At 45.5% G+C, this 12,566-nt stretch overlaps 1 protein-coding gene across 3 annotated transcripts in view; it reads right to left on the bottom strand.

Moving 5' to 3' along the window:
* LOC115159684 (erbin) overlaps positions 1 to 12,566 on the bottom strand; it is a 145,901-nt gene that overhangs the window by 22,305 nt on the left and 111,030 nt on the right. The window contains exons 14-22 of one of the 3 annotated variants that reach the window (XM_029709643.1): positions 11,186 to 11,255; positions 9,141 to 9,240; positions 7,810 to 7,931; positions 6,657 to 6,830; positions 6,071 to 6,244; positions 5,849 to 5,978; positions 5,446 to 5,629; positions 3,583 to 5,107; positions 1,410 to 1,562 (exon numbers count right to left, since the gene is read on the bottom strand). In XM_029709643.1, the coding sequence (XP_029565503.1) occupies positions 1,410 to 1,562; positions 3,583 to 5,107; positions 5,446 to 5,629; positions 5,849 to 5,978; positions 6,071 to 6,244; positions 6,657 to 6,830; positions 7,810 to 7,931; positions 9,141 to 9,240; positions 11,186 to 11,255 (2,632 nt within the window). The remainder of the gene's footprint in view (positions 1 to 1,409; positions 1,563 to 3,582; positions 5,108 to 5,445; positions 5,630 to 5,848; positions 5,979 to 6,070; positions 6,245 to 6,656; positions 6,831 to 7,809; positions 7,932 to 9,140; positions 9,241 to 11,185; positions 11,256 to 12,566) is intronic. The other 2 variants (XM_029709644.1, XM_029709645.1) reach the window with 2 other exon arrangements.

Raw genomic sequence — 12,566 nt, 5'->3', positions numbered from 1 at the left:
ATAATACATAGGAAAGGAAAGAATGGTTCATCATTTTATAAGACATAGACACCATAATAACACCAGGTGCAAATGAAAGCGTTTGCAGCCATTTTCCACACTAAGACTCAATCTAACACCACACCTACTTCTTCTTTCAACTACATACCCCATACTTACACTGGACAAACACAGTGCTCATCTCCACACAAAGAAGTGAAAGGGTTAAGAGGTGATTCTGAAGTGATCAAAAGAGGAGGCATTAAGCGAGATGATGATTGATGATGAGTCAAGGTGTCGTTAAAAGGGAAGAATCAGTTTTTCGGAATAAATAATCACAGTCTTTGACTAGCGAGGGAGGTGCGCTACATTTTGTTTGGAGTGCTGGAAGGTGTGGGGGGGGGATAAGTGAATCATAGATTGGGAGGGAAGCCAGGTTTAAAAAGGGGCATTTTGTATCATGCAACATGCTACTATTATTATACACATCCGACTCCGTAATATGCAACCTGATGTTATTTCAGGGCAGAGATGAGGGACTTGTAGACTATACTGCTTATCAAAGACTTCAGACTCAGTGATTTAATTGGATAAATTAGATTCCACTACACCAAGCCAGTGGAATCCCTGTTCAGTATCTCACTGCCAACGGTATCCTATCATATGGCCTATAATGACACACAGCTACTGTCTGACAGAAAATAGGTTAAAGTAGAGAAAAACTCATACAGATAATACAATGGTGCTTCAGCCCTCTTCAACCCTACTACTGTTTGGATAAGGTACTAGTCTGCTGTAAATTGAGAGACTACAAAAATGTTCAACTTATACAACAGAAGCATTGTGCTAGATATGCCAGGTCTCAATTGGTATTTGCAGGATGCCTTTCTACACAGCTAGGAGTTTCTTCTACTTGAATCCCTGATAGAGATTGAAACCGTGAGTTTGCCTACAGTTTATGGTAGAGTGGCCTTAATGTGCACGGACAAAAGATGCCCCTTTCAAACAAGATAAGTTGCGTCACAGTAAGGAGCTTTACAGTACAAAGGCCCTGTTTCCAATAGTTCTAAAATGCATCCTTCCTTGAATCCTTCTGTAAGGTCATCCCAGATCTGAGGGTTGGAGTGATGGACGCAAACAGAGTGTAGAGAAACCTTGTTTTCATTTCTCATCCCATCACGCACAGATCAGTGACAACCTCATGGACGGGATATCACAAAAATGCTCAATGAAATGATCAATCTTAACTGAGGAGGACATTGTTTTTTGGAATTGAAAGACGTGGAAGACAAAGAGTCCTTTTAAAAGTATTGGAACGGGGCCAAAGCTGAAAAGTGGTAGGAGACGGCAATCAGATCTGCCTGGGTAGAAGGAGGCTAGGAGCTAGGAGGCTGAGCTGTAGTCCAGCCCCAGAACAGTCTGGTACTCACACAGAGGCCCTGGGCTCCGTAGGGCCGTCCGTCTGCGGCAGCACTAAAGACCAGAGAGCCTTGGCTGCCTGTGTGGTGCACGTCCCTAGAGCTGCCGTAGTGAGAGCAGCTCAGCGGGGCATAATTGGAATTATAGGACAGAGACAGGGCGTACTGAGCGGAGGAGGGCGACACACCACATTATACATACAGGCAACACACACATACAGCCAACACACACAGACACACACTTTAGTGAACATGCATTTCACCAAGTAGTAATGATTAATAAAATAATGTAAATAATAATGTTAATGCTAATATTCCACATGCTTCAACAACATTTGTACATTGCGTTAGTAGCAGCTTGTTTGCTGTTACTCCAAACATACTGATGCAACATAGACATGCTTAGGGAAACAATCATTTATATACAGTACCAGTCAAAAGTTTGGACACACCTACTCATTCAAGGGTTTTTCTTTATTTTTACTATTTTCTACATTGTAGAATAATAGTGAAGACAACAAAACTAAGAAATAACAAATATGGAAGGATGTAGTAACCAAAAAAGTGTTAAACAAATCAAAATATATTTTATATTTGAGATTCTTCAAAGTAGCCACCCTTTGCCTTGATGACAGCTTTGCACACTCTTGGCATTCTCTCAACTAGCTTCATGAGGTAGTCACATGTAATGCATTTATACAGTATATACAGTACCAGTCAAAAGTTTGGACACACCTCCTCATTATTCAAGTTTCTCTTTATTTTGACTATGTTCTATATTGGTGTGTGGTCCTCCTACTATGACTCAGGAAAGCATGCAGTTTATTAGGCTACAGACAAAATAAGATGATGAACTTCACAGGGTGGTGAAAGTGCACGGCGATCTCGATGCTCCTTTCCAATAAATATCAAGGGTTTTATTCTGCTTGACATTGATGCTTGACTGCCGTTTGACAAATACAAATATTCCCGCAATTATCCATAATAATCTCATCATGTAGAGAAGCCTACCTGCACAGCCTACTGTATCTGTGAGCTGTTGGCTAGAGCGCATGTGCCAATAATACAATAGTTTTTGTGACAAAACTATCAAAAGAGTTGAAAATGCGATGGAAACATGTATTCAATACATGAACATTTTTGCAAAAAAGTACATTTTGTGTGCACTAGGTCATCATGCACTGATTTTTATCCACAATAAGTTTGGTGGAAACATACTACTGGAGGGAAAAAGTGCTTATTTTCTTTATACAGATTCTAGAAAGTTAGCATGAAAATTGTCACCAGTTGGATGGAAACCCAGCTACTGATTAAACCATGCTTCTTTGATAACATCAGGGCAGCCACTTTTAAGGCTGCATTCTAAAGGTGCCCACAGTAACTGTGATGATGAAGTGGCCATTGAGACTGTAGACTGTAGCTCCCATCAACCTGTGCTATCGACGACCCAAAGGAGAGACACTAAGGAACACCCCCAGACTCAAGTCAGCTGGCGTCGCGCTATGGTCACCCTGGAGCCAGGGCTGAGGTCAATAGTCTGAAGTGGCTATTTTCATGTAAGGAACTGGACAGGTCATGAAGATGGATAATGAAAAAGAAACACCGCTATAATGTGGTTCATGTGGTTTCTGAATGGACGGTGTGAGGTCATCTCAGCTAACACATGATCAAAAAAATAAATAAAATAACAACCTGGGCTGTTAATAACACCATAACCATGTGATATTCTTACTCATGTTCCCACTCAAACAGATGTGACCTCTATCGTGGGATATGTCATTAAGATTGGCCAAACAGATGTGACCTCTATCGTGGGATATGTCATTAAGATTGGCCAAACAGATGTGACCTCTATCGTGGGATATGTCATTAAGATTGGCCAAACAGATGTGACCTCTATCGTGGGATATGTCATTAAGATTGGCCAAACAGATGTGACCTCTATCGTGGGATATGTCATTAAGATTGGCCAAACAGATGTGACCTCTATCGTGGGATATGTCATTAAGATTGGCCAAACAGATGTGACCTCTATCGTGGGATATGTCATTAAGATTGGCCAAACAGATGTGACCTCTATCGTGGGATATGTCATTAAGATTGGCCATTAAGATTATTATCAATCATACTGAATGAAAAGTACAATCAAATAGATCGCTCATTAAATATTTGTCAAATACTCTACCTTTTCCATCTTCTTGGCCTCGATGTGGCGCATCACCTGGTCTCTCCAATCCACTGGTACCCTTCCTCCTGCTCCCGGTCCTCCTGGCCCGTCCAACAGCGAGTGCTCAGACTTCACCCTGGGGTTGGGCCTTTTACTGGGGCTGATGTGCTGGTAGTTGAAGTCGCTGACCGACATGGTCCTCTCGGGCAGCTCGTGAGGCTGTGGCCTGGCGCTGTGAGGCCTGGGGGCACAGGGCCCATCTATGCTGTAAGTGCGGGCCGACAGAGGCCTCTGCATGGTCTGGGCTATGGCCAGCGGCCCCCGGCCCAGGGTGTGGATGTCCCTGTACGTCATGTAGTCGCCCTCGGGCACCTGCATGCGCCGGGGGTCCCCCATAGAGGCTGTGGAGGAGCTGCTGCTCTGCCTCTGCAGGGTGCTGCTCCGTGGCTGACCACCGGGGGGCAGGTGTCTCTCCTTAGCCCACATGTCACCGAGCTGCTTGGGCCCCATGGGCGGGCCTCTCTGCTGGACCTGGTGGGGATATGGAGGGGCCTGGTTGCGGTTGGAGTAGTTGGTGTTGGCCAGAGAGTGCTGGGGTGGAGGGAGGTAGCCCTGGTCGGGGGGGACGGGGGTCCTATGGGTCCACAGGCCTTCTTTGGGCAAGACGCTGCTGGTGTACTGGACGTTGTACTGGGGCGGCGGGCCCATGGCCATGCCTGTGGGGACGGGGTAGCGGCCGGTGCTGACAGGAGGCTTTGAGGAGCTGGAGAGCAGGTCGGAGGAAGAGGCTGAGGAGCCAGGGTAGACCTGGAAGGGCTGGTCGTTAAGCAGGGAGGCTGACTTGCTGCGGACGATGCTTTGACCCTGGGCCCCCGGTACGGCTCCGGCCATCCTGCCCACTACGCCACCCTCGTAGGAGCCCCCCTCAGTGTCCAAGGAGTACAGCTTCATCTCCCCTGTCTCGATGTTGGTGATGCTCTGAGCCTTGGCCACCGGGGACAGCTCCTCTGTGCTGCGAGACAGTGACATGTCACTGCTGGCCGTCACGCCCGCCGAAGCCGTCCGCACTACCGACGTGGCAGAGTCTAACCTCATGGGTGACACGGCCAATCCCTCGCTGGAGCGGCCGTTAAAGTGGTCGCCCAGCTGGTTGCCGTTCTCCAAGTGGTCTGTAATGGGCGCCGTGGAGTTTTCGTTGTTATACGGCGGAGGCAAGTGGTGAAAGGCCTTCTTGGTGCTCGTGCCATTCTGACAGTCATCCAGTTGGACCACCATGTTGTCCGGCTGCAGCGGCAGCTTAGCCACGTTCATGTTGATCTGGTCCCACTTGGTGTAGCCGTCGCCCATGCCGTTGTTGATGCCCTTCTTGATGAAGGCCAGCCTCTCCTCCATGGACAGGTCGTAGTCCCCCACAATCTTCTCTGGCTTGGACTCGTAGCACTGCTGGTTCTTCAGGAGGGCCTGCAGGGTCGTGTCTGAGCCGTTGCCGTTCTGGAAGAGAGGGGTGCTTACCTTCTGCTGATTCATGTTCTCATCCTCTTGCCTGGAACAGAAAGCACAACATAATGGTTTGTTGTTGTTGTCGAGTGTTCAGGCATTCAGAGTATAAGCATGGCAGCTGCGCAGGAACCTCGGCCTACACTCGCAATGACTAGGAAATCCAACCTTCTTAGTTAGATCTAGTATGAACACATCCAAAGTTATTTCCTTAGTTGAGCCAACATTTCAAATGAGAAAAAAACTTCACTGTTCTATGCACCCTAGTGATCTTTTGATTACGATGTTTAGAGCTTCTATTTTAAAATAAATCACATCCCTAATAGCAAGTAAATCCCACCCTCCATCCTCAAGAAACCCTGAGAAAAACTAGACTTCACCCACCTGCTCTTGGGTAGGAAGGGCATCTTGGCCTCTCTCTCGGGGGTGCACAGGGAGTTGTCCTGACTGCTGTCCGTGGTCAGAGACACCGAGTCCGACATGCGTGATGGGGACGAACAGTTGCTGTTGTTCTGATTGCTGTTGGCCACTGTCTCGTCCAGCAACGAGTCAGCGTCTTTACCGTCATCTGTCCAACCAAGAGAGGAGAACTCGGTCAGTGTGTACACATTCATAGTTCTGAGAGGGTTTTAGATGATTTCTGGGTGTACTACCAAGCTGTGTACACTGAGGGCGCATGATGTAATCAACTTGTCAGTAGTTACATAGTTGTAGAACCATCTTTCTAACCGTGTACTACTTCTAGCAGTTGTTAATCCTAAAAGGAGCCATGTGTCTGCCGTGGTACCTTTTTTGTCTTTACTAAGTGCCACCACTTTGGGCTGGTTGATGGAGATCTCAATGAGAGGCGGTCTCATCTCCGCCATCTTCATCTCCTCCTCAGATGAAAGCTCCTCAGAATCCTGCAGAGAAAAAGACTTGACACAAACGACCACAAAATAAATGTGCAAGAGTCACAATGTGTATGGCCAATGAGGTGTGATGTGTAGCACCGTTCAGAGTAGCGTACCTCCAGGGTGTCCTCGTGGTTCATGGTCTTGGTATTGTCCGAGCTCCGGAGTGAGGTCTTCTGGGAGGTGTAGGATTCAGAGGTCTCCAGGGGTACTGTGGAGTCCTGGACACAGACAGGCGCTTTGGGCTCCATCTCTACTGGCTTGCCATTGGCGCGGGGAGCCTCGATCACCTGGTCAAAACCCCAAACCAACAGAAGGTTATATAAAGCAGACCTGTTTCTATTACAGAGTCATTATTAGGTTGTTGTTGTTATGTAATTTGTTACCCATCTAACTTGTAATTAGGTGGCAAGTAAATATTGGACAGAACTGTAATAAAGTGTAACAGTGAATTAATGTACAATAGGCTCATGGAGATTCATTGTATTTCCAACAGAATATGTTTATATGCAAATACTTGTGAAACCATACACCACGTGGAGCAGTCTTAATTTTATCTTAGGTTATTTTCCAATACAACACGCTGTATCCAAGTTGTTTATTGTCTGTCTGTGTGTGTGTGTGTGTGTGTGTGTGTGTGTGTGTGTGTGTGTGTGTGTGTAGTTTGCACATCTGCCAGTGTTTACAGACAATAGGCTCAACCTTGACTCCCACGTCCTGCACTCCCACATGGATCCGCTCATTAGGTCTGGCATCCTTCCCCGACTCGTCGCCCGACTCATCCTCCTTCAGCCTGTGAGCGATCGACTGGGCCGTCTTCACCATGCTCTTCAGCTCGTCTGGGTACGGTGTCGGGTAGCGCTTCAGGTTGCCCTCCTAAAGAGACATGCACACGTGAGAGAAGAAAAACTAAAAAACAGTGAACCAGGAGGGTTCCTCAGGGGGTGGGGAGAGGGACTTGGGTGAGGGACATGGGTGAGGGACTTGGATGATGGAGGGGGAGGGGGAGCAGTTGGGCTCGGCTGCCAATGGAGGTGACACTGCTGCTCCTCATTCAGACTGACAGCTTGAGAGGCGGTGTGCCTCTCCCCAGCAGGCCCGTCCTCCCAGTCTGCTGGAGAGACACTGCAGCCAGACAGCCATATTGTGCCAGTGGCACATGTTGGAGACTGTGAGACTGTGTGAAACACCACAATTGGTTGGAAAGAAATGATTCAGAACCTCCTCACTATGAACTGCAAGCAGCTTCCATTTCAGTGTGAGACAATAGACATTGGACAACTGGACATTCCGTAGAGACTCCGGTACAGGCAGTAACATGCAGGCAGTAACATGCAGACATCTCTCTATAATACAAGGGAAGAGGGAAAGGCCAATCTGTGATAGGTAATGTGGCTGTAGCTTGAAGTCTTCTGATACATAAGGTGACTCAACAGACCTAGATTTTACATTCTAACACGAGACAGCAAAAAAAACGTGCTTTTACACCAGAAAGCCTATCCCTTGCCATAGTGTTTCAACAACCTTGACAACTTAGTAATGAGGACTGTGTAATGTGCGTAAGCATTGTGAGTACAAAGCAAGGTTATTTGACCCTCATTTTCCTCGCACGCCAACTGGACATCGTTTTTCATCTACTTTCATTAGCTCACTTTTGCATAATATCACCCTCTGACACTTTGTCAACCACACTAGCTACAATCTACAACCCAGTGAGGAAAGAGAGGTGTGTGCATACTGTGTACACAAGTGTGTGTGTTTGTAAGTGTGTGTATCAGCGTGTGTGCATTTATGTACGTAAGCAAGGTGCCTCTCGCTGTCTGCAAGTGTGTGTATGTGCGGGCTGAGTACTGACCCGCGGAGGCGTCTCCCTCTCATCCTTGTCCTCGTCACACTCGAAGGCCACCTGGGCCCGCTGCTTCCTCTGCTCCTCCCACAGGGAGGGGTTGAAGCTCTCACTGTCAGAGTTAGGGATGCCTGAGGAGGAGACACACACCACACATCCGCTTTCTAGCTGCACAAACCTTTATGTAGTACTCCAATTACATTTGTTACGCATACATCTAGAGATAAAATAAAATAATTGAATAAAATGTTATGAAACCTTACCAGTTATATACCACTAATTAACACATTCTCAGTTTTGTAAATGTATGTTTGTGTTATCAATACCACTTGATATCCAAACATGGTTGTGTGAGTTAAGTTAATAGAGTATTAAAAATACAGGTGAGAATTCTGTTTGTTTTTGACAACTCAGCTCAGTCATGATTTCCGGACCAGTTCTCTCTAAGTCTGGGCTGTGTTTGAAGCCAAGATTCCACTTCAGAGCAGTACAAAAGTTGTGTTGCTAGGAAACAGGTTAAGACTTTTTAATCTCACCTCCTGAATCCATTTAGTTTCAATTTTGGAGATTTGCCTCTGTTCCTGGCAAACAATGAGAGCTTGTTTCAGGCCCAAAATGTTCAAAGCACCGACATTCCAATTAAGGGGCTGGCTAGATCTGGCGGGTGCCCCAAAAACAAATTGGAACGCAATAGCAGTGAATTAATAAAAGATTCCCAATTTCCCCTCCAAGGCCTAGCACCTGTAAGCTGCAGCATCCTCTCCCCCACAGGAGGTCAGAGAGAGAGGAAGAGCGAGCAGCCATGCTAACCGATGTAACAGTAAACCTAGTGCCCAAAGTAACATATATGTAGAGAAGGAGGGGTAACGGATCGTGTTTCTACCCCCCCCCCGTCCCGTCCCGTCCTCCTCCTCCTCAGATAAAGGAGATAAGGTGGCCAACACAACAACCATCCAAGACAATCACTTCCTGGTTGCCGGAATCACATGATCAAATTTATGATTGGAGGTAGATAAAGAATGAGAAGCAGATAATGAAATATGATCATTGTGGTAGCGATTACACTGGAAGTTTGGCACTGAAACAACACAGTCAGCCTGGAATTTTGTAGGATGTGACCGACCTCGATGGTGGCCCAGTTATTTTAATAATCCCTGATCTGCCATAGATAGACTAATGAAATAGGATGGGAAACATGACATTTGTGTATCTAAACACATACTACATAGATCAGTGATCACCACAAGGAGAGATGTATTGTAAAGGTGCTAGAACAGGACCTAACCCATAGATAGTAGGTCTTTGTATTAGTTTAAAACTCCAGATTGTCTAGTACTCACAGTCCTCTGTCCTGGTCTGCTGGGGGAACATGTAGTTGGTGAGAACCGTCTTGTGGGTCTCTGGATCCTCCTCCTTCTGTAGAGGGATGAGGGGCTTCGACTGTGGGGGAGGGGAGAGAGAGAACAGAAGACAGTGGTATAATAATACATGTTGAATATCCCGATGGCTTTTGAAAACTGTCATGACAAATAATAGTATGTCAAATAAGCAAGGGAGAGAACAGTCATAGGAATCTTTCATGAATAGGTCTACATATTCACTGGTGGAAATCATCCATTTCATTTGGTTTCCAGGTACACCAAGGGCTTTGGACAGTAGCATTAGGAGATGATCAGAGCTCTATTTCCCTGGAGGACGGAAAATTAGGCCTTCCTCAGCCTGGCTGACCTCAACTCAGAGACATCCGGGTTGATTATTAAACTCTGTAGTGTGTGTGTGTGTGTGTGTGTGTGTGTGTGTGTGTGTGTGTGTTTCTGACTGTGTTGGGCAATTAAACCACAGTAGATAACAATCAATAAGGAGCCCAGCTGGCAGGAGCTAACCCCGTTCACATCATTACCACAACCACCTAATTAAAACCCACTGGGGAAGAACTGGGCCTGTAATCACAAAGTGTGCTGATCTAGGATCAGGTCTCTCCTTTCTTACTGATTATGATTAGAAAGGCACAAATGATGCTAGATCAGCACCCTTTCTACTCCAACGCTTTGTGAATACGGGCCCAGGGCTGCAATTAAAACATCAACTCTTCTGAAAAAGTGGACTTCTGGACTAACGTGTCCATCCAACCTATATTCAACCAAAACATGTCTCTTTGTTTTAAGGAGAGCCTCTTTCTCTCTCCGGTCTCTGGTCAAATCCTCTCAGCACAGTGAGTGGTCAATGGCTGTTAGCTTGGGGCTTTGGAGAAAGGCCCTCCATGCGATATGGTGTGTGGAATTAGATACCGTGGAAGTGTTTTATTGGGTTTAAGCTGTGTTTTGACAGATTGTACTGTGTCCAATGGGATTAGTCTGAGGCTGGCTGTCGGGAGCTGCTGATTGCACAACTACACTTGGCCGCTCTCAAACCCCTGAAAAACAGTTACTGTAGGGGTGCCAAATGTGCCAAATGTTTCATTACACCGTTTGAGGAGCGGAGAGACAAGGAAGTGCACTGCCGTCCACACGTTTGAGAGCAGCTCAGTGGCCACTCGTGTGTGTGTGTGTGTGTGTGTGTGTGTGTGTGTGTGTGTGTGTGTGTCAGATACTCAATTACAGCTCTCCCTCCCACTCATACCATTCTGATGACATTCGAGGGAGGATTTTGAAATAAGAGGGTCATAAAACAACAAGCACCTCGACGCTCCATACAAACAATGAGTAAGTTTACATGCAGACCAATAATTAGATATTAAACTGATTACGGCAGTAGACAGATTATGCAATAGTCATGTAAACACCTTACACTGTTTATCTTAATCGGCGTTAAGGTCAAAATCGAAGTAAGCATTCGCCGATTAAAACACCTGGTTTTCTGAACAATCTTTCAAATTATTAGGACATGTAAACACGTTAATCGGCATTCCAGCTGTGTATTTGATCTGTGCATTTGCTAGCAGCAGCCGAACGAGCCGCCCTCTTTAGCACGAGTAAAGTGTGTTCAGAACAACTGAATGTACGTGTCTTAGAAGTTGTTTTCACATACAAACTTTATATGTTCGAATTAAGAATCAAATATCCTTCCCAAAAATAAAATGTTCACTGTGGTAGAACGTTTGTTTTGCTTGCCGATTTTCAGCATTTTTAAAGTGCCATCAGGTAGCCTGATTTCAGATGTGTCCATGTAAACAGAATTATTAGGGAAATCGTTCTTCTTGCAAAGCATGTAAACGTTTTAATCAAACTATTATATTAATCTGACTAGCCACAATAATCACATTATTGTGTGCATGTAACCACACTCACTGAAGAGATTTCCCTGCCAGTAAAGAAATAAGCCTGTATGAAAAACAGAATAAAGCCCTGAAAGCCCCATAGTGAAAGCCAAGAGGCCGTGTACACACCTGGTTCTCAGACAGCCACATAGCAGTCATCTGGTTAAGCTTGGTGAAGCTGTAGGGAAGGTTCCTCAATCTGGACAGAGAAATACAGAGAAAAGCGTTATAGTAAAAGTCATGAAGCACATTACCGACCTCAGAAAGACATAGGACAGATCTCAACTGACAAATAAAAGTAATGCACATGACCATGTTTCTGAATCCATAATGACTTTAACCACACTTTATTTGAGAGATACTGCTGTCCGATACTAAGAATGGCCCAAATCTTTGAGTACCATGTCTAACATCTATAGGATAACTTTCTAAAGCGCACAGAGAATCAGATAAGCCTAAAGTACATTTTGAACAGGTAGGAAACAGGTGCTGTGTCTCCAACGCCAAAGCGGAGAGTGCAAAACGAGTGGTCCCAGGGTAATAAACGGGTCTCTTCCTCTCTATAAAAACTGGAGGATGGGAACTTAATTACAGCAGGCTGCAGGGTTACTGCCGAGTCATGGTAAAATCTATTTAGTGCTTCTGTTAGCGAGTGGACAGGCCATGGCCACTGTGTCTCTGTCTAGGGCCCTGCCTGGACAAAACCCTTGAAATAACCTCCATCAGGAAGGAATTGGGGTTTTGTGAGTGTCTTAAATCAATCCACTTAATCTTCCTGGTCCAAATTTAGGCTTTAATTCCTGTATCATTATGCACCAATTATTAACTTTCACGATCTCAGGGAGTGTGTGTGTGTGCATGTGTGTTCGTGCGCAAGGTGGGGGAATGCATTCTGATTCTGACATTATTTTCCTCTATTGTTGACACACACGGCCCGTGTGTGCTTTTTTAGTGCCTTATATAATCCACTTTGGTGGCGGGCGCAGCAGAGGGAGATTGCTCTGCTGCCAGCGCTGGTTCCAATAAGCTGGATGGACATGTTTTACAAGGCACATGTGGCAACGGTAGCGTGGCTTTGCACAACAAAGGGAGCAGCTGGGAGACTGCTGCCATTTTAACTACTGTGTTAAACTAGTCTGTCGACTACTTGAGCGCTCTAATGAAATGCTCTGAGAACACCAGAAATAATGAATCATATTGAATTGACTGATGTTTACGGCGATAAGCAAGAAAAAGAGTTGTGTCGATAAAAGATTGGGTTAGCAGTGTTTCCCCCAGGAATTCTTTCTGGCAGCAGTTTTAAAGCAAATTTCCTGCAATTCTCCACATTTTGCCATGGTTTATGCAGTGATCTTGTTCTACATGTTTTACTCTTCCTTACTGTCTAGTGTCTATTTTGGTGGTTCTTAGGTCTAAATTATGAAAATATATTACTCCATTATCTTTTCAATATACTTTATATCAGGTTTTAGACTTATTTTTGGATTGGCAGTAACAATTTAGCAGCAGC

Source organism: Salmo trutta, chromosome 23, assembly GCF_901001165.1.
Source record: "Salmo trutta chromosome 23, fSalTru1.1, whole genome shotgun sequence".
NCBI classification, from domain to species: Eukaryota; Metazoa; Chordata; class Actinopteri; order Salmoniformes; family Salmonidae; genus Salmo; species Salmo trutta.
This window is presented reverse-complemented; position numbering and strand designations above follow the sequence as displayed.